General features: G+C 43.0%; 2 protein-coding genes across 3 annotated transcripts in view; one reads left to right on the forward strand and one right to left on the reverse strand.

Annotated features, from left to right (window-relative positions):
- Positions 1 to 794: 794 nt before the first annotated feature.
- gdpgp1 (GDP-D-glucose phosphorylase 1) lies at positions 795 to 5417 on the reverse strand. The gene has a single exon (XM_043680471.2). The coding sequence runs from the start codon at positions 5276 to 5278 to the stop codon at positions 4112 to 4114; it is 1167 nt and encodes a 388-aa protein (XP_043536406.2). The 5' UTR covers positions 5279 to 5417; the 3' UTR covers positions 795 to 4111.
- Positions 5367 to 27148, forward strand: part of LOC122542565 (tubulin polyglutamylase ttll6-like) — a 56367-nt gene continuing 34585 nt past the window's right edge. Inside the window, exons 1-8 of one of the 2 annotated variants that reach the window (XM_043680456.2) lie at positions 5367 to 5725; positions 10160 to 10314; positions 13979 to 14269; positions 14926 to 14966; positions 16037 to 16155; positions 17298 to 17428; positions 18864 to 19020; positions 25495 to 25638. In XM_043680456.2, coding sequence (XP_043536391.1) covers positions 5678 to 5725; positions 10160 to 10314; positions 13979 to 14269; positions 14926 to 14966; positions 16037 to 16155; positions 17298 to 17428; positions 18864 to 19020; positions 25495 to 25638 — 1086 coding nt within the window. In that variant the 5' untranslated portion in view covers positions 5367 to 5677. The remainder of the gene's footprint in view (positions 5726 to 10159; positions 10315 to 13978; positions 14270 to 14925; positions 14967 to 16036; positions 16156 to 17297; positions 17429 to 18863; positions 19021 to 25494; positions 25639 to 27148) is intronic. The other variant, XM_043680461.2, reaches the window with a different exon arrangement.

Here is a 27148-nt window from a genome sequence, read left to right on the forward strand (position 1 = left end):
GCTCCGCAGAGCCACCTATTGTTGCAGTTCCACAAGAGCAGCATGAGACCATTCGGGCCATCGCGTCTGCTCCTGGTTCACATGTTCCTCAACCCCACGGGGGACTAAAAGATTGTTGTTTAGAAAGTTATATATCTCAATAGGAATAAAATAATTAAAATAGCGACGTTTATAGGGAAACAACATTATAACTGAGCCAACTAGACCGTCAGCTCGGAAATAGAGAGGACTGTAGATGCTGGAAAGTCAGAGTCCGTGGAATATGGAGCTGTGCTTTTTCCAGTTCCACGTTTTATCGACTGTTATTCCAGCTTAGCACAGCAGAAGGAATTGGAAATTCCGACACAATTTTTAATGGGGAAAGACAAGCCTATGTTGGCCTAAACCACAATTATTTGTATACAGGAAATTCAGATCCAATGCAGCACTTTGAGTATATAAATGCATATTGTGACGAAAGATAGTTAATGCACATATTTTGCGACTTGGATTTTAAAATAGAGGCAGATGGATATAGGCTAGTTTTTATATAATAAAAATTAAATAATAAAATGAGTCAGAATGTGCTTTTGAACAGTGAGTGCATCAATTCCAAGAAAGCATTTGATTGCAGGTTAATGCATGTAATGTTTATATGGCTGAGTTTACAACAGACCAAGTGTGCCAGCATCTGAAAAGAGAAAGTAGATTTAATGCTCAGGTGGGTGACTGGACTGGGACGTTAACTCTGCTTTCTCTTCACAGATGCTGCATGAACCTTACACAATTCTGATGGTCTAAACATTTTCAATTCTAACAACTTGAAGATTTCTACTCAAACATTTCAGGCTTTGAATCTCCACAAACAGAATTGCCTCTGGAGAGGGCAGTGTAACAAGCTGCCTGCTCAGCCTCCTAAACAGGAGTCCATATATTATTTGGAAATGTATCACCATAAAGTTAACAAGCAGCATTGGAAAGTAGACCACTGCACTGATATCTGTATTCAGTCATGATCAACTACAATTCTTGATGTGCACCATGTTCTTGTAATGTGCCTCTTAGTATTGAGTAAATATGATTCACTTGCTTTTATAAATTATATTTAATAAGACATTGCAATGAAGTACAGGCACCAATTCAATTCATGAAAATTATAACACATACATAAAAGTGCAATTGGTGGTACCCATCCAACCTATTCCCTACATTTTGATTAAACATTTTTCAAGTAATTATCCAGTTTCCCTTAAAATTTGTGCATACTCCTTGGCCTTTTTAATTACAGTTTAAATCAAAGCTCACCCTAGGAACCATGACAGTATTTAATGCCCGAACATCACAAACACAGATGATCTGGTTGTTTCTGGGCACTTTATGCGCAAATCAGCAGCTGTGTTTCAAACATTATAACAATACCCACACATTTTAAAAGTACTTAATTGGCAGTAAAATACTTCAAAATGTTCCAATGTGGCAGAAGGGTCCATAGAAATGTCTTTCTTTAAAGGCCCCACCTGTGGAATGTATCCCATACTTGAACATCTTCATGTGGAACACAGGAATGTGCGGGAATTTTTATTTTAATCATCCATCTTTGTATGTCCACATTACATGAACTTTATGTAACAAACACCAAACAGAAATCGATTATTTAATGGACTATGCAATTGTTCAATCACCTTTATAAAAGAAAGTCAACATAAAGTTCCCCTGAGTTTTCCAAAAGTTAGGAAGAATGATTAATTGCTTCTGAAAACAATGGTTAATGAAGATCCTATTCTTCAGTCTGTACATCATAATTTCACTCAGAGACAGTGATGTTCCAAACTATTTTCACCCATTGGCATCTTCAATCAACATTTCAGAAATGTCAGTACATGTGGCTGTCAATGCTACTGAAAATGTTTACCCATTCACTGTTTTCCACACTCCAATGCTGATCATTTGATGAAAAATCAGAATTCTCCAAGTCCTGAAAGCATCTAAATGTTTCTCAATAGTGAAGTGGGGTTTGAGTCTGACAAAGGCATTGCACAGAGACGGGTCTCAAATAGAGAATTCCCCTCCTTGCCCTCTGAAGATTGTGACTTATACTGCAAATTCATCTCCCAATTTCTGGCTGTGCTTCACTGACCACTTCGAGCAGGGGTTTCAATTGTATCGCGAGGCTGCTCATCAGTGGGAGAGTAGGGTTGTTGGCCAACTCTCATTGGATGTCCAAGTGCATGTCTTTCCTCAAAAGGAGTCACCACACAGATCAAAACCTCTAACAGTGAGCCTCTGTCTTGGTAAACATTTAAGCAGCCGATTCAATTCCTGAACTCAAGTAAATTAAACATATATCATGCACACGTGAGCATCCAGCATCTGTTTTGCTATTTACCTTAGCTTTGTGGCACAAAGGAATTGCAGTGACCATTTAGGAATTCAAGAAATGCTGGAATCCATTATGGTCAGCCAAGGCATTGGTAACACTGTGTAGATAAAATACACTTTACTCAAGAAATTGTTATACGACTAGCAGTTCAGAAAAGTGATTTCTTCTTGAGGCAACTTATCTTAGGTGGTCAGTTTGGATCTATGTCCACTGGAGTTTAGAAGAATGACAGGAATTCTAACAAGTATCACGAGTTGGTCATTCAGACTCTCAAATCTTACTGAAACACACAAGATCCTGGGGACTTGACAGGGTGGTTGTTGTGGGGATGATCCCTCCCCCTTAAAAGGAGAGATCAGAGACAGAGAATCCAACTTAAAGATAAGGGGTCTCCCATTTAAGACACAGGTGAGAACATTTTTTCCTCAATTAAGGATCTGTGGAACTCTTTGTTGGAGTGATGGAGGCACAGAGTTATCGAATATGTTAAAAAGGAGATATTGTGAAACTTGAAAGGGTTCAGAAAAGATTTACAAGGATGTTGCCAGGGTTGGAGGATTTGAGCTATTGGGAGAGTCTGAACAGGTTGGGGCTGTTTTCCCTGGAGCATCAGAGGCTGAGGGGTGACATTATTATAGAGATTTACAAAATTATGAGGGGCATGGATAGGATAAATAGGCAAAGTTTTTTCCCTGGGGTCAGGGAGTCCAGAATTAGAGGGTTTAGGGTGAGAGGGGAAAGATATAAAAGAGACCTATGGGGCAACATTTTCACTCAGAGGGTGGTACGTGAATGAAATGCGCTGCCAGAGGATGTGGTGGAGGCTGGTACAATTGCAACATTTAAGAGGCATTTGGATGGATACATGAATAGGAAGGATTTGGAGGGATATGGGCCAGGTGCTGGCAGGTGGGATTAGATTGGGTTAGGATATCCAGTCGGCATGGACAGGTTGGACCGAATGCTGTACATCTCGATGACTGGAAGTAGCTACCAACTTCTGTGGACAGAGAAATAGTTCACTTTTGAGTCAGATAGGATTTTATATGCTGCTGAAAAAGGGGGGGGGGGGGAAAGAGGAGCAGAAAATCAAACAGCTGCCATAAAACAAAGGCAAAGAGATTGTTCATGATAGTAGAGTACGGACAAGTACATGTGATAACAGGGGTTAATAGCAGAAACTGGGTTAGCTCTGCTTTTATTGCATTGAATGGTATGCAAATGTACTTGTTCCTAGAAAGTGGGCATCTTTTCCACAAACAATTAAGAGTTAAGCACATTGCATGGGTCTAGGATCAAGTGCAGACGAGGGGAGGTAAAGATGGCAGAGGCTCCCTCCCTAAAGGGCATGAGAGAATAAGCTGGGTTTTTAGAATAATCAAGCGATTGCACATCGAAGGGCTTACGCCTGAAATATCAACTCTCTTGCTCCTCGTATGGTGCCCGACCTGCTCTGCTTTTCCAGCATCACACCTTTCGACTCGGACTCTCTAGCATGTGCAGTCCTCACTCTCTCCTAGTTGCATGGTTGTTAGTAATCTAGCCTTTTTATTCCTGAATCTTTAAATTGTAAATTTGCTGCAGTGCGATTCACATCCATGTATCCAGAAAATTGAGTCTCTGGAACACTAGTTCAGACATAATATCACATATCAGTACTTCGTCATTGTGACAAAAACAGAGTTAGCAAATGAGAGTTGAGGCTTTAACTGGATCTTTGGGGTTAGGAGCAGGTGCAAGGGGTTGAATGGCCTATCGCTGCTCTTGTTGGTCACCCTGGAGGAGTTGTATTATCTCCGAGAGGAGCTGGGAGTATTCCTGCTCGGGCAGTGAGTATCGGCGGACCATTCCCAACGCCTGCTCCTCGGTCAGGCTGCTGTACTCCTGCGGGGTTTTGAGGGGCCAGTGGCCGGCCAGCTCGCACAGAGCCACGGTGAAGGCCGTAGGGTCCTTGGCCCCGAAGCAGCTGCGGCGTGGCCACAGGACGATCCGGGCGCCGTCCCGGTCCACAGAAGAGGCTTGGCCAGGCGCCGGAGAGCCGAGCGGGCAGCCCCGGGTCAGAAAGAGGTTGTGGGCGAGGGAACGGCGGATGAGGAGGCCAGTCAGGGCGTGGAGGGTGTGGGCAGCCCGGGCCAGGCCTCCATCACCGCCGTCCGTGTAGAGGACCAGGCCGCGGGCCGGGTGCTCGGACAGCAGGTGGACGGGGAGGAAGTGGGCCGAGGCCAGTGCCCCGGACTCCAGCAGAGGCCGGGTGGCCGCCCACTCCAGCTCCAGGCGCTGGCCCAGGTAGTAACCGTGAAGGTGGAGGTGGTTGACCGAGGCCTCGGCGCCCAGGCTGTTGAAGCCGACGCGGAAACCGGGATCCGAGCTCAGGAAGAGAAGCTCCAGGGCCCGGAGCACCGATTCCCGGGTGAGGAGCTGCGGGAGGCGGCGGGACGGTTCAGGCAGCAGCAGGACGTGGCCCCACTCTAACGGACTGACGTTAATGACCAGCAAGGCCTCGGCCTCGGCCTCATCCACATCCCCGGCCTCTCCCAGACCCCGCCTCCGGAGGCGGAACAGCACCTCCTGGGCCGGGATGCGGGTGAAGTTGAACCGCTGCGGGTCGAAGGGCTGCCGGAGGCTGAGGATCTCCTGCGGCGGCCGCCGCTCGCGGGCCCGCTCGGGGTTCAACTGCACCACCAGGCCCCGGGGCCCCGGCAGGACGCGGCTCGGGAGGCCCCGGCGCGGCAGGCGGTAACGGAAGCAGCCGGCGGACAGCCGCTCCTCCCAGGCCGAGAGCAGAGCCGTGTCGAAGCGGGAGCCCGAGCCGCCCCGGCGGACCCCAGCCCGGATCAGATCTTCCTCCGAGTAAACAAAGACCGGGGCCTGCTCCCAGGCCGGGCCCGAGCCTCCACCCGGCTCCATGGGCGCCGCCATCTTGCTCTGACGTCATGGACACTGTCCGTTACCATGGTTTCTCGGGGCTGTTCACCGTCAAAAATTAATCGGAGAGAGAATGAAAACTGAAACCCTGAAAGTCACAGGTGATAGAAATCTGAAATAAAATTGGAATTTAAGAAAAACCATTGACGAGGATCTCCAGGAGGAACCAATCAGAAATAAAGATTATCGCAACCAATTGAATCGCGTGGTCACCACCCAATCAGAGCACCTGGACTCTACTCAGAGCCAATAGGAGGGGGCCGACGATTAACAGCCAATAATAGGCGAGCTGGTGTCGCTAGGCGACCAATCGGTATTGCGGAGACCAGTTGGCCAATAGCAAGGCGTATTCCCTGAACCAATCGGAGGTGGCGTCTAGTTGCCAGGGCGACGATGGGGCCAGAGACGAGTGCGCGGCCTGGACTGGCAGGAGAGCGCCAGGTGAGTGACAGGGGGTCGGACAGAGGCAGACGGGGAGAGGGTCTCCTTCAGCCGCTTCCCCCTCACATCACCGCCGCCAGTGGGAGGCCGGGGTAAGAGTCCGGGCTTTCGGACCCCCCCCGCCACCGCCGCCACCCTCATCTCCCGCTTCCAACACTTAGCAACGGGGGGGGGGCAACTTAGCAACGGCCCCTGACCTGTCCCTGCCCCTTCCCCTGCCCCTGACCTGTCCCCCTGCCTGACCTGTCCGTGCCCCTGCCTGTCCGTGTCCCTGTCCCTCCCTGACCTGTCCGTGCCTGTCCGTGTCCCTGTCCCTGTCCCTCCCTGAACTGTCCCTGTCCCTGTCCCTGTCCCTGTCTGACCTGTCCCTGTCTGACCTGTCCCTGTCTGACCTGTCCCTGTCTGACCTGTCCCTGTCTGACCTGTCCCTGTCTGACCTGTCCCTGCCTGACCTGTCCCTGCCTGACCTGTCCCTGTCCCTGTCCCTGCCTGACCTGTCCCTGCCTGACCTGTCCCTGTCCCTGCCTGACCTGTCCCTGCCTGACCTGTCCCTGTCCCTGTCCCTGCCTGACCTGTCCCTGCCTGACCTGTCCCTGTCCCTGCCTGACCTGTCCCTGTCCCTGCCTGACCTGTCCCTGCCTGACCTGTCCCTGCCTGACCTGTCCCTGCCTGACCTGTCCCTGTCCCTGTCCCTGCCTGACCTGTCCCTGCCTGACCTGTCCCTGTCCCTGTCCCTGCCTGACCTGTCCCTGCCTGACCTGTCCCTGTCCCTGCCTGACCTGTCCCTGTCCCTGCCTGACCTGTCCCTGCCTGACCTGTCCCTGCCTGACCTGTCCCTGCCTGACCTGTCCCTGCCTGACCTGTCCCTGCCTGACCTGTCCCTGCCTGACCTGTCCCTGCCTGACCTGTCCCTGCCTGACCTGTCCCTGCCTGACCTGTCCCTGCCTGACCTGCCCCTTCCCCTGCCTGACCTGTCCGTGTCCCTGTCCCTGTCCCTGTCCCTGTCCCTGTCCCTGCCTGACCTGTCCCTGTCCCTGCCTGACCTGTCCCTGTCCCTGCCTGACCTGTCCCTGTCCAGGCCATAAGACATAGGAGCAGAAAGTAGCCCAGTCAGCCCATCGAGTCTGTCCTGCCATCAATCATGGCTGTTAAGTTTATCAATCCCATTCTCCTGCTTTCTCCCTGTAACCCTTGAAACCCAAGAACGTTATCTATCTCAGTCTTAAATATACTCAATGACCCGCTTCCACTGCTTTCTGTGGCAATGAATATCATAGATTCACCACTCTCTGGCTGAAGAAGTTTATCCTTATCTCCGTTCTAAAAGGTCTAATCTTTATTATTCTAAGGCCATGCCCTCAGGCCGTAGCCTTTCCTACCAATAGAAACACCTGTCCAGTCCCTGCATTGAACAGCAGCTCTGATAAAGAGTCATCTAGTCTGGAAACATTAGCTTGCTCTCTGTCCAGGGGTTTTGGCCAGCATCTATGTCTGGGGCCCTCCAGTGTTCCAGTGAAGTATAACCTGGAAGAACAGCATCTCATTATCTGCTTAGGGATCCCACTGCCTTCAGGACTCCATATCGAGTTCAATAATTTTAGATCCTGACCACCACCTCCCATGTCCTTTACTCAGTCCCCACATCTCTGGCTGCTTTCATCACAGCTAACCCATTTTCACCCACTAATGGTCCCAATTAACCGTTTTCTCAGCCCTGGCTCATCAATATCCATTCCTTTGTTTGAATTATAGAATCCCCACATGAAGGTAGAGGCTATTCAGTCCATCGTGTCTGTACCAACCCTCTGAAGAGCATCCCACTTAGACATGGCCACTATGCCGGCAATCCATCCAACTGCTGTGTTCTCTCTCTGGCCCCCCCAACTCTACCTATCATTTTTTATCTTCACTCCACACTCATCTTTAGCATATTTCATAGTTACTGTCAATTTTGAAGGTTCACTGGACCTGAAATGGTAACTCTGCTTTCTCTCTGCATGTGCTGACAGATCGACTGAGTTCTTCCAGCAATTTCTGTTTTTGTGTGAGAGAGGGGTTTCTTTGGCCCAAACTTTCATATTTTGCCTTGCATTGTCTTGTTGGCTCTGAGCCTCCTTGGAAGAAATTTCGACTGCACATATGCAAGCTGCTCACATTATAGGTCTTGACTGTTCAGTAAGCACTTGTGGAAGGCTACCCTACTGTTCCCGTCCTCACCCATCTTTAGTCTATTTGATCAAGCTTTTGATGGCCCCTTGTTATGTCTCTTCATCAATTGGGACCAAATTAATTTTTGTTAGTCCCTATTTCCACTCCTCAATTCCAATGAAGTGCTTAGGAATGTTTCACTGCATTTAAATATCAATTGAATGGTTATTCCTATGGTATGATTTTACTGAGATTTGAGAGTTTGGATAACTTCCTTGCCCTACAAGGTATTCCCTCATCAGAAAGATAGGTTATTGAGCCATTTATTTTGCTCTGAAATATTTATGGAAGGAGCCCAGGAACAGTAAAGTCATGCTTGATTATCCCTGTTAAGTCTATTTTCTTTGTCTTTAATGGTTGTCATTACCTAACTGGAATTCCACTGTCTGGGGAAGCACATCTTGGAGATCACTGATGCATCATATTAGCAGAACGTTCTGCTGAGATCAGAATAACAATCAAGCTGTTGAACTGCAGCCATTTCAATCTCAATGTTGATCACACTTGGGTGAAGTAGATGGTGGCATGGTGGTACTGTTACTGGACATGTAATCCCTGAGTGCTAGACTAATGTGCCAGAGACATGAGTTCTAATTCCATCAGGGCAGTCTGACCAAGATGCTACTAGATTGGTGTACCAGGAGAGTTTTGCAACAATGAAATCTGCTGTCCTTACCTCAACTGGCCTACAGCTGATTCCAAATTCTCTTTGCTCAGTTTGACTTCACTCAGATTTTGATAAGTAAATGCTGGTTTTGCCAGTGATGTTCATACCCCAAGAAAAATAAAAATAAGGTGATATTTGAAAGACTGAACATCCTGCCAGTGCTTGACAGGATGAATTTCTTCAGCCAGATGGTGGTTAATCTGTGGAACTCTTTGCTGCAGAAGGCTATGTAAGCCAAGTCATTGAGTGTATTTAAGACCGAGATGGATTAGTTTTTGATTAGTAAGGTGATGAAAGGTTATGGGGAGAAGGCAAGAGAACAAGGTTGAGAAACATCAGCTGTGATCAAATGGTGGAATAGACTCAATGGGCTGAATGGCCAAATTCTACTCTTATATTTTATGGTCCTAGAATAGCTGATGATGGGCTGTTTCCTCCTGGCTTGGATCATAGTTCTCATACTGGTCAGCCATTTAGGTCTGAGATCGGGAGAAATTTTTTCATGCCAAGAACTAAGAGTCTTTGCAACCCTCTGACAAAGAGAACTGTGGATTTTCAGTTGTTGAATATTTGAAGACTTAGAGGGGTAGATGTTTCCATTCCAATTAGAGAATCGAGTGGTATTGTTATAGTGTGAGGTAGAAGGTTCTCCTGTGATATTACTGAATGATGAAGAAGACCTAGAGACCATATGTGAGAAGGCCCACTCTTTCTTCTGCTTCTAATGTTGCATAATGGAACATAGCTTCCTTTTTATTTGTTCATGGATTGTGGGCATCATTGGTTTGGCAGTATATATTGCCCATCCTTAATTAACCTGAAGGAGGTTAAGAGTCAACCATATTGCTGTGAGTCTGGAGTCACATAGAGGCCATACCAGGTAAGGATGGCAGATTTCCTTCCCTAAAGGACATTAGAATGACATGAGGACAATGAAAAGTTTACAAAGTCACTGCTTTCAGTGCTATCTTTGGTACAAAGGTACGTAGGTACAAATTCTAAGGAATAAATTAGAAAAATAAAGAAAAATGGTCCAACATTACAGACCTTTGCACCATCTTGGGTACAAAAGGTATTTAGGTACAAAGTCCTTAGGAATAAATTAGAAAAATAAGAAATAAATTCAGAATTAAAGCATTACTAAACCAAATTGATTTTATCAACATCAACTGTGATTACATGTTCGCTGTTAGTTGAGCTTTTATCCCTGATTTTTCATTGAATTCAAATTTTTACCATCTGCAATGGTGGGATTTGGATCCATATCCCCAGAAAAATAGCCTGTGGATCCAGGTTAATGGTACAGCAATATGACCACTATGCCATCACCTCCCCTTCAGCTGTCTCAAACACAACATAATAAAATTTTCTGATGTTAGTGTAAGATCTGAAAGAGCTGAAAACAGATGTCAAATAATGTCTGTGGAGAGATTAGCAAAGATAATTTCTGAGCTGAGTCTTTGTTGAAAGAGTGAACTTAGAGCTAAGTTAGAGGTAGTAAGAAATAGAATGACGCGATAACATGATAACCCATGTAACATTCATCCCTCTTTATGAAGTTATTCTGGCTGCGGCAGAAACATCGCACCACTAAAAGAAGACACTGCAGGTCTGAGAGAAAATGCCCCAAATCCCTGTCACGGATCAGAAAAGGGAAAAGACAAATTAAAATTTCAGGAGTAAGGAGAAAGTCCCTTCGCCAGAAGTGCAAAAGGTAGATGATCTAATTTTATGGGAATGGAAATTACACAAGTTAAGTGGGATTCAAGTTGATTCTGCCCTGCATTTTAAATGTGTAATACCCTCTGGGAAATTGCCCAAGTGGTGAGAGTCTAGATGGTGAATGATAGCAGCCTGCTCTGTTACACAAGACATCGTAGAATGTCTGATAAATCCAGATTCATATATATCTTTGTAAGTTTGCTTGCTGAGCTGGAAGGTACATTTTCAGACATTTCGTCACCATACTAGTAACATCATCAGTGAGTCTCCAATGAAGCACTTGTATTAGTGACACATTTTCTATTTGTGTTTAGGTTTCCATGGGTTGGTGATGTCATTTCCTGTGTGATGTTATTTTGTATTCTTTTTCTCAGTGGGTGGTAAATGGGGTCCAAGTTGATGTGTTTGTTGATAGAGTTCCAGTTTGAATGCATTCCAGTTTTCAAAACACGCGCATATATATATATATACGAGCTAAAAGCAGCAGTGGGCTATTCCTCCCCACAAACTTGCTCTGCCATTTGGTAGGATTATGGCTGATCTGATTGTGGTCTCTACTCCATTTTCCAACCTCTCCCTGATAACCTTAAAATCTTCTGTTGGTCAAGAATCTATCTAATTCGACTTTAGAAATATAGAATGACTTTGCCTCCACCGCACCCCATGTAAAAGAATTTCGTAGATTCACGAAAGTCAGAGAGGAAATAACGTTATCCCTGTCTTAAATGTGAGATCCCTTAATTTTAAACCCTGTACTCTAATTCCAGTTTTCACAAAGGGAACATCCTTTCACTATCAGCCCTATTAAGTCCCCTCTGGATCTTGTATGCTTCAGCAAGCTCACTTCTCATTCATCTGCCTCAATTTATCTAATCTTTCTTCATAAAATAGCCAATGACTCTGAATCTCAGCCACACTGGACTGACTGGATGATGATTCTGAGTAAGTCTTTGGCCACTTTAATTTTCTCAAACCCAGTGCTGAGCTCACGTGCCACTGCCTAGCTTCACCTATACTGAGAACTGATTCTGAGCTTCTTGATCTAAATGTCTCAGTAGCACACAAGTAGATGCATTTATCCATGGGGGTATGAAAACATTCCGACAATTAGAATTTGTTTATTGCAGCACACATTTGTGCTGTTGGAGTCACTTTGCAGCATGGTTTACAATGACCTGTGACAGTACTTCATTTCATTTTGGGCATTAAGTTGTTTTCCAGCACAGTTATTGTGTTCCGATAGTAAGCAGGCTGCATCCCCAGCAGGCAGTAGCATGTTTTGTCTACTGTGGATTTCTTAATTTAATTCAGGTGATTTGAGCATTTATTACCTGTACCTAATTGTACTTAAGACCATGGTCAGAAGCTGCCATTTGCTGCAGTCCTTTGGGTAGAGGTATGCCCACAGTGCTGTTACGGGGGGAGGGGGGGTGGGTCCAGGATCCAGGATCCAGGATTTTGTGCCAGTGACAGTAAAGCATTGGCAATATATTTCCAACTCAGGATGGTGTGGCTTGGCATGGGTTCTAATATATCTGAAAGAGATGAATCAGAAATTCTGACAATTCTGTCTTGAATTAATTCTGGTTTTAAATCAACATAAGCACAACATTCTGACAATATTAATGATTAATAATGTTGTCAGCAGATTCTCCTGGGAGCTGCACTGTTCCATTAAATCTTGCAGTCTGTTATACAATTTATATTTTATGTAATAGAATTGTGAAATGTTCTTAAAAAGATGTCTGTCTCTTTTTTATTCTGTTGTTTTAAAACATTATTTTCTACCGGACATGCAGAGTAAAGAAATGTTCTTGTTCTTTGTTTTTATTTCCTATGATTTTTAAGCAATTCTATATCATATGAATGTATCTCTTCCATATAGTCCAGTTCAAATCCTTGCCTGAACGTTTGTGGTTTTAAATCTGCTCCAAGATATTATCTCTTTCGCCACCGTCATTGTACTTAACTGCAGTTGTTTCTACTATTTAAATGATTTACTTGAAAACTGTCATTGAAGATTTTTTTTTTTGTAGGTGTAGTTGGCTTTGCTGTTAAATTTTAAAAATGTTTACACTCCCTTCAATTAGATTTAGAGTTGAGTTTTTAGCAAGCTTTTAAAATTAATTAGGTAACGTAGATGTGTTGCCAATAAAGCTTTATCATTAATGTGTTTTAATTTTTTTTTTACTTCTTTCTTCTTTTCTATTCAGAAATTTGATTCAATTTTTATTAAAGTTGTAGTTTCTTAATGTTTCTGAATTATCTTCCTATTTTTGCTGTAAAAAGATCTTTGCAAGTATTTAAAATGAAAGAATACATTCAAAGGTGCAGGAAATACTGTGTCATCTAGTGCTGTTTTTCTTTTCGAATTTGTGGCTTTTGTATCCTTTTTATCACTATGAATAACTTTGCACCCCTCCTGCAGCTTCTCTGAGCTTTCTGCATTTTTAATATTGAGACAAATGTCATTGTGCTGGTATTGCTCATTAAAGAGAGATTTTCACTTAAACAATAAAAAAAATTCCCTTCAAAACACGATTTTTAAATAAACTTTTATTTTACCGTAATATCTATTTTCACTCATTAGTCAAACTATACTGCTGAATTTCTTAATGAATGTGCTTTCTCACAACAATATTTTTGAGTGTTGGGTCTGGGCTGAGAGGTAGCTTGTCTAGCAGAGGTGGGATGGGGAGTTTGGATCTTGCAGGGAGAGGCTTGCCAGGGAGTGGAGGAGAATTGTGGAGAAAGGAAGGAATCCGAGATGAGGCAGAGGTACATTAAAATAGTTACCCAGGAGTTAACTCTTAACCCTAATCCTCTAGCCTTTTCTGGGTAAAGTATCAAATTTAAATATATTGGAACATTCTGAAATCTTTGTATCTGGAATCTTCCCCTTAAATTCAATCTATCAGAACTTTCTCAATATATTAGTTAACCCTATCAGATATTAACCATATTGTACAACAAAGGAGAATGAACAAGCTTCACACAGGCAACCTCACTATCTGCTTGGAGGGAGCCCAGTTTTTTTTTGTCTGGCTCAGAATTCAATGGAAGGCGTGAACATTCGAGTGACTCCATGCAGGACTAGATCATAGCAATGTCACAACATGCATGCCACGTTTCTTAGAGGTAGTGAGTTGGATAGCATTTTCACAAAATAGTTCAAATTTAAATCACAGATTTTTGCATGTTTAAAATTTGTGTGTATTGTAATCATTGAATATTAAAGGTTACTCTCCTGCCATTTTATTAAGCCTCCCCAATCACTAAATCTTCTATATCTCTCAAGGTTTCAGCATGGGGCTACATCAACTCTTGGGTATTGAAACCGGTTCACAATGGGAAAATGTTTGGGAAGCAGTGATCGAGAAAGATAAAGGTTCCTGTGGATGGGTTCACTGCCTCCCAACCCTCCCTCAAAATCACATGGTAACTTCACTTGGAAAGATATCACAATTCCATCACTATCTGCACTTGTGGAGTGTCCAGACCTTTTCAGGTTGCTGTATTTGCTGAATTTGAACCAAGGTCACTGAGTTGACGGGTCTAAGACACTGTGCTGCCCACCGAGATTATTTTTGTTGCTGTTCATTCTGAGATCACAGATGTTTTCCTAAGTCCCTTTCACCCATCTCTACATCTCACAGAATGAATGCTTCTGGGGGTGAGAGTGATTTTGAGGAGGAGTCAGCTGATGAGGACGAGAGTCTGGCTGAGGACTCAGAAGATGAAATTGAGCCAGTTCAGAAACAACCTAATGTGCTGAAAAAGAATGTAGCAGGCAGAGATTTGGGATTACGCATGAAACAGAGTAAACAGCTGGGAGACCGTGAGGGACTTCACAAGCAAGAACAGATACTAATCAATCAGAAAACTGAGGGAAATAACAAAGCTATTAAAGATGAAATGCTCAAGAAAAAAAAGAAGAAGAAAAGGAGGTAGAATGACTCTTTTAATTTTAACTTCACTGTCACAATACTATCTCAGTTACTCCCTCACGCAGACCTGTGACTCTCGTGGTTGCGCTCTCACACTGAACAGTTTTCCCCCTCTCGCTGACCAGTTTCCCTCGCTGTTGGCCCCCTTGATGACCAATCTCCTTCCCTGCTCCCCGCCTCCTCCCCCCGCCGCCCCCACCACCACCACCACCACCCCCCCACCTCGCTGACCAGTGTCCCTTGCTGTTTATCCTCTTCACTGACCAGCCTCCCTCATGATTACTCTTTCATATGAACAAATTTGAATGTGGATTCTATGAAACTGCTTTTCTATCAGGGAGACTCCTCCAAAGTCTTGCGCACTTTCATGCACCGGATTCATGTGAAACCTGTTGCCTTCTAATTGATCAGTCACTTTGCTCCAACCTCTCACTTCACTCTGTCACAGCTTCCAGTGATTTTCTCCTTTCACTGCCACTCTGCAGGTTGCTACTCTGAAATGTTCTGTCTTGGTGCTTCTATATTCTATCCCCATTGTGTTGAATTTGGGTCTCTGCCATTCTTCAACAATGTTGCGCACAAGCCAGTCAGTTTTTTTTTACAGGGAACTTTATAATACCTATTTTGTTGAGATCTCGACCTCTTTTGTCTTGCAGGTGTATTGGAATAAATCTGCTTAACTGCAAGTATGAAAGTGGTGTGTATTACTCAATTAAGGTTATTGGGTTGGGGAGCAAGAGAGAGCCATACAGATGTATTCAATGCAAGTTTGATCTTTGTCCCTCCAAGTTTCTGTTTCGTCTCCTGGTGTCCAACTTTTGGCAATCTCCTACTGTCTTGTGCTGTATATGATCTTAAACAGCAAGTATTGAGCGGTTGTTCAACTTTGTACTAACCATTGTTCTCCTGGAGTCCAAACATATGAACTTTCCACCAAAAATCGAACAAGAATCCCAGCTAATTCTTCCCCTTCCAACCTGCATGTTCACTATCTGTTGGATACTGGTTGACAATCAGATATATAACGTGTCTCTCAGTGGCTGCGTCAATCTGAATAGCTGACTTATTGAGATAATTCAGTGTCAACTGGCAAATTGAATAAGGACTTTTCTGAAATCTGCCGCTGACCTGCACCAAGCAATGTATTTACCCATCACTCTATTTCCATGTACATAAGACGTAGAGACCAAAGTATATTTTGGTAGTCTGCTCCTTTTGGATAGTTTGTTGAATGTGAAGATATCCATTCCACTTACTTTGCAATTAAACACTGAATTCATTCATAAAACATTGTATAAAACATTTTCTCTAATTTTGTCCTACTCTCTTCCCTTCTCCTATCTGTTCTACTGTTGGTCTTCTGAAACATTAATTTGTCCTCTGCATTTTTTGTGCCATACATTCTTTTTCAGTCTTTCTTATTTCAAGCTCTGTTTCCTCACTCCTGTCTGTCTTGGTATTTTTCTTTGAATGTATCCGTGTCTCAATTCCTATCTTTCTATCTCTGTCCATCTGTATCATTCTGTTTGAATTTCTTCTCTCTGTCCCTTGCTCTCTTTTGCACTCTCTCTCATATGGCAATGTAGGTCAAAGCTTCGATTCTCTTATGCACTTACAGAGACACAAACAATGTTACACATTGCTCAGGGATGTCAAGTAGTGGACTAGTCATCTGAAAGGCAGCAAATGAGGGCTGTACCACTTGACTCTGGAGTTTTACATGCACTAAATATTAATAATAATAATATCTCTGATCTTGTGTTCCAGTTCGTCGTGCAGCTCGTCGATATGGACTGAAGGAGGTTGGAGATGATGAAGAGTGCATCTTGTTCTGGACTGACTCCTCTGTTTCTCATGAAAAAGTCATGGAGATTAAAAATTTTCAGGTCAGGCTAATGGGATTTGAAATGGCAAAAAACAATTAGCAGCATGAGGTGTTTGGGGTTAAATCGAAAATACCAGTGGTCTGGTATTTTGTTTCTGAAGAACAATTTCTAAACTATGCTTGATCGCTGCCTGCTGTTATAATGCCTTTTAATTGTTATTTTTAAGCTATATATTTGCAAAAAAGTAAGGATATTCTTAGAATTTTTGTTTTAATTGCAAGAAATCTGATAGGTGATCCTTCTCTCATCTCTAGTTTCATGCTTATCTTGTCTCTATTGAGTCTCACCTTTTTTTTTAAATCAATACTACAGTGGTTACTTCTTTCTTGAAACTTCATTTTTTGTTTCTTCCAGCCAATAGCCACGCTATTCTAAACACTCTGCATTCTTCTTGCTAAAACAATGGTTCACTGAATCATCTCTCTCTCTCATTCATTCATAACCTCTGTATTGAACTCAGGGTATTCCTCAGCCTTCCCTTTATGCTACTATCTAAGGTTTTCAAACTAAAGCGCTAAGAATTTTTTTTTAGTATCTTTTGAACTATCTGCAGTAAAGCACACAGTTTTTGTTCCTTTACTTAAAGAAGGATGCAAACACGTTGGCAACAGATCAAAGGAGGTTTACCAATTTGATAGCGGGAATGAGCAGGTTCTCTTATAAGGAAAGTTTAGAGAGGCTGGGCTTGCTTTTACTGGAGTTTAATGACATAATTGAAGTGTGTAAGATCCTGAACGGTCTTTACTGGCAAGGATGTTTTTGTTATTCGTCCAGAAGTAGGGAAAACTGTATAAAGATTTAAGAGTCCCCCCTCTCAGGGAGAGATGAGGAGATTTTTGTTTCTATCAGTATGTTGTGCATGATTAGAGGCTGTCTGCCTCAGAATTTGATGGAGTGGATAGATTCTTGTTTGGCAAAGCAAGATTATCAGGAATAGATGGGAAAGTGAAGTTTGAAGTACAGACTGATCAATCATAATCTTACTGAAAGACCGAAATAGTGGCCTATTTTTGCTCCTCGTTTGTACATTTGTATCTAACTCACGTTCTCTCCAGCTGTTCTTGATCTGCATTTCTTCTTCCTTTTTGGAGTTCTTACACGTGCCCCATTATTGATTTCTGTTTTCCATCCCATTTCTGCAGAAGATCAATCACTTTCCCGGAATGAGCGAGATTTGCAGGAAAGATCTACTGGCACGAAATTTGAATAGGATGCTGAAACTCTTCCCGAAGGAGTATAACATCTTCCCACGAACGTGGTGTTTACCTGCCGAGTGAGTGAAGTTAGGATTGACAATGGAATGCACCTTTGGTGACTGGGTGAAGATAAAAAGGAACTTGTTTTTACACAATGACTGATTTCATTTCTTATGATACTGAAAAAACAGCTCATAAATAGCAAATGATTAGAAAGTAATTGTATAGTTGAATGCACTGCATGATCCCACGAAGTGAAATGAGTTGAATAAACTACATGCTCCCACCAGATGTGCTTTTGGCAGGATGGGGCATGTTAACAGTTTGTTAAAAGATCAATTGAACTCAGTATTACCTGCCCACTCCATTATCTGGTAACCATGGTTAGGCAAATAGAAGTGGGCAATGCATTTCTTTGTCTATTTAAAATGGCAGGAAGGAATGGGTTTATTAACTTGGAGGTGCCCTTTGCCCATCAGTGATAGTAATCCTCTTCCTTCCTACCTAACATTTACTTTAAACGTCTCCCCTCCACCCTCCCTAAGCTAGCAAAGCCCTCCTTTCCCAACACTCCAGAGTTACCTGGATCCATTGCGCCTGCTTTCTGGGTCTGCCCATTACTGGCAGTGCCACTACACTCCAGCACTGCTGGGACTATGGGAGCTTGGTTAGAGACAAAAAGCTGCAGAGGCTGGAATCCAAAATAGACAGACAGGAGGCTGGAAGAACACAGCAAGCCAGGCAGCATCACGAGGTGGAGAAGTCAATGTTTTGGGTGTAACCCTTGTTCAGGACTAGAGGTGGGTATAGGGGGAGCTGCAGGTACGGGCGGTGGTGGGGGCAAGGTGTTGAAGTGGGGATAGGTGAAGACAGGTAGAGGGTACAGGACAGGGTCAATGAGGGGAATGAATGTGATAGATGGCAGGGAGCAGTGGAAGGAAGGGGGAGTGGCTGGGAAGTGAGTCAGAGGATGGGAAGGGAGGTTATTTGAAATTGAAGAACTCCGTGTTGAATCCTCCAGGCTGTTGGTTGCCCAGGTGGAAGATGAGAGGGTGGAAGCCCTACTTTGTGCTAAATTAGCTACCCACACTACATTATGATTTGTTTTGTCATTCGGCTCACCCACACATTTACTTCCAGGATGGGGAGTAACCAGCCGTTCGCAGCCCGCTGCAACACATTTTCACTGTTGGTTTTTTGCAGTATTTGTCCAGGGAGAAATTTGGTCAGATGATTGGAAGAAATTCCCCTTTCAGCTGTCATTTGCTGTTTTTGGAACATTGTGTTGTGTTGTGTGATCATCTTGTGAAGATATTGGATAAGAAGAGAGTTTCTTGTATTTGAGTTGGGGAATTGGTAGCTGTGATGGTGGGTCCATTGGAATTGAAGCTTGTGTCTCCGAGGACTTTAGTTGCAACCTTTCAGGAGTTTGAAGGTGAAATTCCTATTTGCTGATGCTACTTGGGTATTTGTCATATGATTTTTAAAACATTCTGTTTGTATACTTCACAGTTTTGGGGATTTTCAGGCCTACTGCAGAATGAAGAAGACCAAGACGTATATCTGTAAACCAGACTGTGGGTGCCAGGGCCGGGGGATTTTCATTACTAGAAACTTAAAGGACATTAAACAAGGAGACCGTCTGATCTGCCAGCAGTATATTTCCAAGGTATTAAAACATACATCATGTTTATGCACAAAAACAGATTCTAGCAATAACAAACCAGTACTGAATCGTTGCACAATTAGATCAGGAAATAAAAAAAGGAAACATTATAATTTTGTAATATTCATGACCTTAGGATTTCCCAAAACAATTTACAATCAGCCATTTACTTTTTAAGCACAGCCGCTGTTATAAAGGAGCAAATACTGCTGCCAACAGGTAGACCAGCTAGTGGGAAAGATTTTCCTTGGAAGAAACCAAGGGATCAGTTAAAGTGTGTTTGCTTTAACGCAAGGAGTATCAGGAATAAAAGTGTTGAACTTAGAGCATGGATCAGTACCTGGTGCTATGATGTTGTGGCCATAACAGAGATATGGGTTTCTCAGGGGCAGGAATGGTTGCTGGATGTTCCAGAGTTTAAAACATTTAAAAAGAATAGACAGGGGGGAAAAAGAGGAGGGGGTGTAGCACTACTAATCAGAGAGGGTATCACAGCTACAGAAGCTTCCATTGTCGAGGATGATCTGCCTACCGAGTCAGTATGGGTGGAAATTAGGAACAACAAGGGGGCAGTCACCTCGTTAGGGGTTCACTACAGGCCCCCCAATAGCAGCAGGGAGATGGAAGAAAGCATAGGTCGGCAGATTTTGAAAGTGTGGACGTAGTAGGGTTGTTGTAATGGGTGACTTTAACTTTCCCAATATTGATTGGAATCTCCTTCGAGCAGAAGATTTGAATGGAGCTGTTTTTGTAAGGTGTGTTCAGGAGGGTTTCCTAACTCAGTACATTGACAGGCAAATGAGGGGAGAGGCCATTCTAGACTGTGCTTGGAAACGAGCTGGGGCAGGTATCAGATCTTGTGGTGGGAGAGCATTTTGGTGATAGTGACCACAACTGCCTCACATTCTACATAGCTGTGGAGAAGGAGAGGATTAGCCAAAATGGGAAGATATTTAATTTGGAAGAGGAAACTATGATGTGATTAGACATGAGTTAGGAAGCATGGAATGGGAGCAATTGTTCCATGGTAAAGGCACTATAGACATGTGGAGACTGTTTAAGGAACAGTTGTTGCGAGTGATGAATAAATATGTCCCTCTGAGACAGGCAAGAAAGGGTAAGATGAAGGAACCTTGGATGATGAGAGTGGTGGAGCTTCTCATCAAAAGGAAGAAGGTAGCTTCAATAAGGTGGAGGAAGCTAGAGTCAAGCTCAGCTCTAGAGGATTACAGGCAGGCGAGAAAGGAGCTCAAAAATGGTCTGAGGAGAGCCAGGAGGGGGCACAAGAAAGGCTTGGCAGAACAGATTAGGGAGAACACAAAGGCATTTTACACTTATGTGAGGAATAAGAGAATGGTCAAAGAAAGAGTCAGGCCGATCAGGGTTAACATAGGGAACTTGTGTGTAGAGTCTGAGGAGGTAGGGAAAGCCCTAAATGAGTTTTTTGCTTCTGTCTTTACAAAATAAACTAACTTTGTAGTGAATGAAACCTTTGAGGAGCAGGTGTGCATGCCGGAATGGATAGAGATAGAGGAAGCTGATGTGCTGAAAATCTTGTCAAACATTAAGATTGACAAGTTGCCAGGCCCGGACCAGATTTGTCCTCGACTGCTTTGGGAAACGAGAAATGCAATTGCTTCGCCACTTGCAAAGATCTTTGCATCCTTGCTCTCCACTGGAGTCGTACCTGAGGACTGGAGAGAGGCAAATGTAATTCCTCTCTTCAAGAAAGGAAATAGGGAAATCCTGGGCAATTACAGACCAGTCAGTCTCACGTCTGTCGTCTGCAAGGTGTTAGAAAGGATTCTGGGGGATAGGATTTATGACCATCTGGAAGAGCATGGCTTGATTAAATGCAGTCAACACGGCTTTGTGAGGGGCAGGTCATGCCTCACAAAGTTTATCGGGTTCTTTGAGGATGTGACTAGAAAAGTTGATGAGGGTTGAGCTGTGGATGTGGTGTATATGGACTTCAGCAAGGCATTTGATAAGGTTCCCCATGGTAGGTTCATTCAGAAGGTCAGGAAGAATGGGATACAGGGGAACTTCGCTGTCTGGATACAGAATTAGCTGGCCAACAGAAGACAGCGAGTGGTAGTAGAAGGAAAATATTCTGCCTGGAAGTCAGTGATGAGTGGTGTTCCACAGGGCTCTGTCCTTGGGCCTCTACTGTTTTGTAATTTTTATTAATGACTTGGATGAGGAGATTGAAGGATGGGTCAGCAAGTTTGGAGGTGTCATTGACAGTATAGAGGGCTGTTGTAGCTGCAGCGGGACATTGACAGGATGCAGAGATAGGCTGAGAGGTGGCAGATGGAGTTCAATTTGGATAAATGCGAGGTGGTGCATTTTGGAAGGTCGAATTTGAAAGCTGAGTACAGGATTAAGGATAGGATTCTTGGCAGTGTGGAGGAACAGAGGGATCTTGGCGCAGGTACATAGATCCCTTAAAATGGCCACCCAAATGGACAGGGTTGTTAAGAAAGCATATGGTGTTTTAGCTTTCATTAACAGGGGGATTGAGTTTAAGAGTCGTGAGATCTTGTTGCAGCTCCATAAAACTTTGGTTAGACCGCACTTGGAATACTGCATCCAGTTCTGGTCGCCCTATTATAGGAAAGATGTGGATGCTTTGGACAGGGTTCAGAGGAGGTTTACCAGGATGCTGCCTGGACTGGAGGGTTTATCTTATGAGGAGAGGTTGACTGAGCTCGGACTTTTTTTCATTGGAGAAAAGGAGGAGGAGTGGGGACCTAATTGAGATATACAAGATAATGAGAGGCATAGATAGAGTCGATGGCCATAGACTATTTCCCAGGGCAGAAATGGCTAACACGAGGGGTCATAGTTTTAAGCTGGTTGGAGGAAAGTATAGAGGGGATGTCAGAGGCAGGTTCTTTACACAGAGAGTTGTGAGAGCATGGAATGCGTTGCCAGCAGCAGTTGTGGAAGCGAGGTCATTGGGGACATTTAAGAGTCTACTGGACATACATATGGTCGCAGAAATTTGAGGGTGCATACATGAGGATCAATGGTCGGCACAACATCGTGGGCTGAAGGGCCTGTTCTGTGCTGTACTGTTCTATGTTCTATGTTCTAATAGTATGGGATCAGTTCAAAGGAACGAAAATGGCATTTGGGCATTTATTGCTGAAGGAGTAGGTTATAACAGTAGAGAACTGTGCAAGGTATTAATGAGCCCATATCTGGAGTATTGCATACAATTTTGATCCCTTTCCTTGAGAAGGGATTATAGTTGGATAGGAGGCAGTTCAGAGGAGGTTCACTAGATTGATTCCAGAGATGAGGAGTTTTGTCTTATAAAGAGAGATTGAGCTGTTTAGATTTATACTCTGGAGTTTCGAAGAATGAGAGGGGGTGTAATTGAAGTTAATAAGATACTAATGAGGGCTGGAAAAGTAAATGTAGAAAAGATGTTTCCTCTCATTGGACAATCTAGAATAAAAGGTCATAGTTTTAGGATAGGGGAGGGAAGATTTAAAACCGATGAGGAGAAATTACTTCTCTCTCGGTGTGTGGTGGGTGCTGGGATATTGAGTAAATTTAGGGAGACAGACTTTTAGTTAGTAATGGGTTCAAGGGTTAGTGAGAGCTGACAGGAAAGTGGAGTTGAGGCTAAGATGAGATCAGCCATGTTCGTATTAAATGACAGGGAAGGGTGGAGGGGCTGAATTGCCTACTTCTTCTAGTTCTTAATTTTCTGACCCAGAAATGAGTGCTGCTCATTTAACCACCGCTAACAAAATTATTTTTTAAGCTGCATTGGATAAAATATTTTATTCTTATGAACATATAGATATGTGAATTTCGAGCAGCTCCTTGAGTCTGTTCTGCCATTCAATAAGATCACGGCTGATCTAGTTATGTTTCAAATTCCACATTCCCAACTTCTCCTAATAATATTTGATTCCTATGCCGAACAAGAATCTATCTGCCTCCACCTTAAAAATATTCAATGACCTCTCCCCATCTCCCATAGCTTTTGAGGCAGAGACTTCTAAAGTGGCACAATCCTCTGAGAGAAAAATAATTTAAAGTGTTCAATAGTTCTGGACTCAATGAATCCATTTGCCAAGAATATTCAGAAACTTAAATATTTCAGTCAGTCAAGTAACTCCTCACTCCAGTGGAAATAAGCCTAGCTTCAAAAGACAACTCTATCATTGTAGGTAGCAATCTAATAAACCTCCTTTGAACGGTCTTCAACATATTTATGTTACTTTTTACGTGAGGAAACCAAAATTGTATTTAAGAAGTGGTCTCACCAATGCCTTGTAAATCTGAAACATCACTTCCTTACATATGTTTAATTCCCCTCATAATGAAGAATAGCATTCCATTAACCTTTTTAATTATCTGCTATGCCTGCATACTAATCTTTTCTAACCTGTGCATTAGAACACCCAGTTCTCTCTACACCATGTACTTCTGCAGTTGTTATCCATCTGAGAAACACTGCTTTTTTTGTTCTTGTCAAGTTCACATTTTTTCACTTTATACCACATCTGCCAAATTTTTTATATATCTCCGTTTGCTCTCTTGTTATTGTCCTTTTTTTAATTCACTTATGCAACATAGGGTATCACTGGCTCAGCCAGCATTTATTAAACGTACCTAGTTGCCCTTCAGAAGGTGGAGGTGAACTAGCTTCTTGAACCGCTGCAGTGTATGTGCTGTAGGAATGCCCACAGGGAGGAAATTCCATGATTTTTACCCAGCGACACTGAAGGAACGGCAATATATTTCCAAGTCAGGATGGTGAGTGGCTTGGTGGGGAACTTGTAGGTGATGGTGCTCTCATGTATCTTCTGCCCTTCTCCTTCTAGATGGAAGTGGTCATAGGTTTAGAAGGTACTACATAAGGAGCTTTGGTGTTTTTCTTCAACATACTTTGCTAGTTATCTTTCTGTCATCTGCAAATTTAGTTATCATACCTCCTTTCCCCTCATCTAATTCTTTGATATATATCATAAAAAGCTGAGGCTCCAGTACAGATTCCTGCAGAACTCCAACTGTCATATTTACCAATCACTCCATCTACCAGACTTTTACCCACTCTGTGAATCAGCCAATCTTCTATCCATGAAATGATTAATTTTAACATTTTTGCATGAAAACATCAAGTCAAGCTAACTGGCCTATGGTTTCATGTTCTCTCCCTGTCTCCCATTTTTGGGAAGGAGTTGCTACTCTCCAATCTGATGCAACCTTTCCAAAAATATCATGAAATTTGGAAAGCTAATACCAGTGCATCTACTATGTCTTTAGCCTTTTTTAAGACCTTGAGATGATATTCATCAGGACCCAAAGACTTCCCAGTCTGCAGTTCCATCAGTTTGTTTAGTGCTGCTCCCCAGTGAGTGTATTTTTACCAAGGTTCTCTCTCCCTTTCATCTCCTGCTTTAAAGCTGTTATTAGAACATTTTTAGATTCTCTTCAGTGACGACAGACATAAAATTGTTGAAGGAGTAGATTATTACAGAGAACTGTACAAGGTATTAATGAGCCCACACCTGGAGTATTGCATACAATTTTGATCCCTTTCCTTGCTTATTATCCACCATTAAATCCTAATTACGCCCATAGCGAGCATTTGTGATTCCACAATTTGGTGGCTTGCTAAGTAATTTCAGAGTGTTGTTAAAAATCAATCACATTGCTGTGGGTATGACATTAGACATTGGTCGTAAGGATGGCGATTCTTTTTTCTCCCCCTAAAGATTAGTGATTTCTTTTACAATAACTGATGGTCATCCACTGAGATTAATTTTGAATCCCAGAATTAGTAAGCAATTTATGACTTAATGGCTGAGTTGGGATTCAAATTTGTGCCTCCAGAACATTAATGTGGACCTCTGGCCCAGAGACCCTCTCATTTTCTTTCTGGCTGCATGGTCCTCCAAGGTCCACGCGTGGCACTGACTTTTGGAACTGGAAGTCAATGCCATGATTGGCATACTGATGCTGATGGCATACGTGGAACCTTGGAGTGGATGTGTGTCCTGAGAAGGTAATTGTTCTGGATTATTAATCCAATGAAATTATCACTGTAGTATTGTCTCTCCATTGCATGCCTGCCACCAACTCTGGCACAGTAGTGTTACTTTCTCCTGTCCTATATCTTCAGTGATTCTGCCTGTTCTGAATATGCTGAAACCTTTGTGCCCCTTCTCCCCAGCCAGCTTACTCTATTCGAAATTTTATCCTGTCCTTCTCGGTACCTCATACTTGCAGTCATTTTTGTTGGTTGTCTATCCCCTTGCCTTCTCCCTCATCCCCCCCCCTTTTAGAGCAAGGCCACTAGATTTGCACAGACTAATCCTTGCTATCAGACTGTCTTTTCTGAGCAGCTTAATTGGATTGCTCTGTACCTATGCAAGATAGCATGAAGATGGTGTTTGATGTATGACAAGTATCATACAGCTTGCCTAATGTAACTTTAATGTTGTTTTAAAGCCTTTCCTCATAGATGGCTTCAAATTTGACCTCCGTATCTACGTCTTGGTTACATCCTGCGATCCCTTTCGAATCTATATTTACAAAGAGGGACTGGCAAGGTTTGCAACCAGCAAGTACAATGAACCTTCACACAGTAACTTGGTAATGTTCCTTCCTGTGTTATCATGAGATTATTGTTATTACTGAGCACACTGAAATCATTTCTGTCATCTGCAGCTTCTGGATGTGCAGCAGACCCTTTTTTCACAGTAAACTAACATAGTTGTGAGAAAGATAGAAACAAAAACAGAAGTTACTAGAGAAATGCAACAGGTCTGGCAGCATCTGTGATGAGAAAGCAGTCAATGTTTTGAGTCCAGTGACCCTTCAGAGCTTCAGTTGTTTTCTTCAGAAGGGTCACTGGACCCAAAAGGTTAACTCTGACCTCCTTTTACAGATGCTGCCAGACCTGCTGAGATTTTCCAGCAAGTTCTGTTTTTGTTTCAGATTTCCAGCATCTGCAGTTCTTTTTTTTGTTTTGAAGAAAAATGGACTTGCACTTTTATATATCACCTTTCATAACTTCAAAATATACCAAAGTGCTTTGCAGTCAGTTAAATGTTTTTTGAAGTGTAGCCACTTGGCAGTTTAGAAATGCACAGCAAGCTCCAACCGAAAACTCTGCAATGATGAATGCAGTGTTTGGTTTTTAATGTTGGTCGAGAAATAGTAATTAGCCAAGGAGATTGCTGGTTTGCTTTAAAATAGTGACATGGAATCTTCTTTACCCATCCGGGAGGGCAACTGTCTCACCTGAAAGATGGCACATCAGATCATGCAACATTCCTTCAATGCTACACTGGATTCTGTGCTCATCTCACTGGACTGAGGCTCAAAGTCACAATCTTCTGACTCAAATGATACCACTGAGACATGGCTGTCATCATGGTAAGGGAACAGAGAAGCCTGTTCTTTTTTTTTTCTCTTATCCCTTTGCTCCCAACCTATTTTAAAGCTGCTGACTCTTGTTGGGTAATGTCCCACAAATGCCAGCTACCCACCCACTTCTCACTTCCTCACTCAGTGATCATCCTTCATTTGTCAGTAATGGCTAAAATGCCAGAACTAAGCTATGGACCACATGGAATAATAAATTTGGAATGACAAAGTCCTGTTCTTAGCATTATTGCCATATTGGTGAATTAATCCCACAGCAAGACACCAAAATCTGTTAATATCAGCATCTTGAGACATAAGAACATTAGACGTAAGAGCAAGAGTAGGCCATTTGGCTCTTTGAGTTTGCTCTACCAGTTAATTACCATCATGATTGATCTAACTGTGATCTTAACTCTGCTTTCTTGCCTTTTCTATTATTCCTGCCAAAGTGGAAAACCTCATACTTTACCACATTACACCCCATCTGCCATTTTATTTACTCATTCACTTAAACTGTCAATATTCCATGTGGATTAATGGAAACAAAGTTTCAAATGTTACATGTGGCCTCTAATTCTATGCAGGTATGGCCCACAAGGACAAACTCTTGATTAGTTAGGATTTGTTCTTCATCTGCACCCAATATTTATGTAACCAGTTGCAGCAGGAAGTCTTGCCTGAATTATTTCCCTCCTCAGTCCAAGGGCCAATAAAATTGTTTTTCCATCTGAGA

This window comes from Chiloscyllium plagiosum, unplaced genomic scaffold, assembly GCF_037043375.1.
Source record: "Chiloscyllium plagiosum isolate Xiang-an unplaced genomic scaffold, Cpla_swu_hap1 HiC_scaffold_42, whole genome shotgun sequence".
Taxonomy (NCBI): Eukaryota; Metazoa; Chordata; class Chondrichthyes; order Orectolobiformes; family Hemiscylliidae; genus Chiloscyllium; species Chiloscyllium plagiosum.

What these genes read in the sequence shown, in the direction of transcription:
- gdpgp1 (XM_043680471.2), bottom strand. Translation starts at nt 5,278, where the DNA reads ATGGCGGCGCCCATGGAGCCGGGTGGAGGCTCGGGCCCGGCCTGGGAG.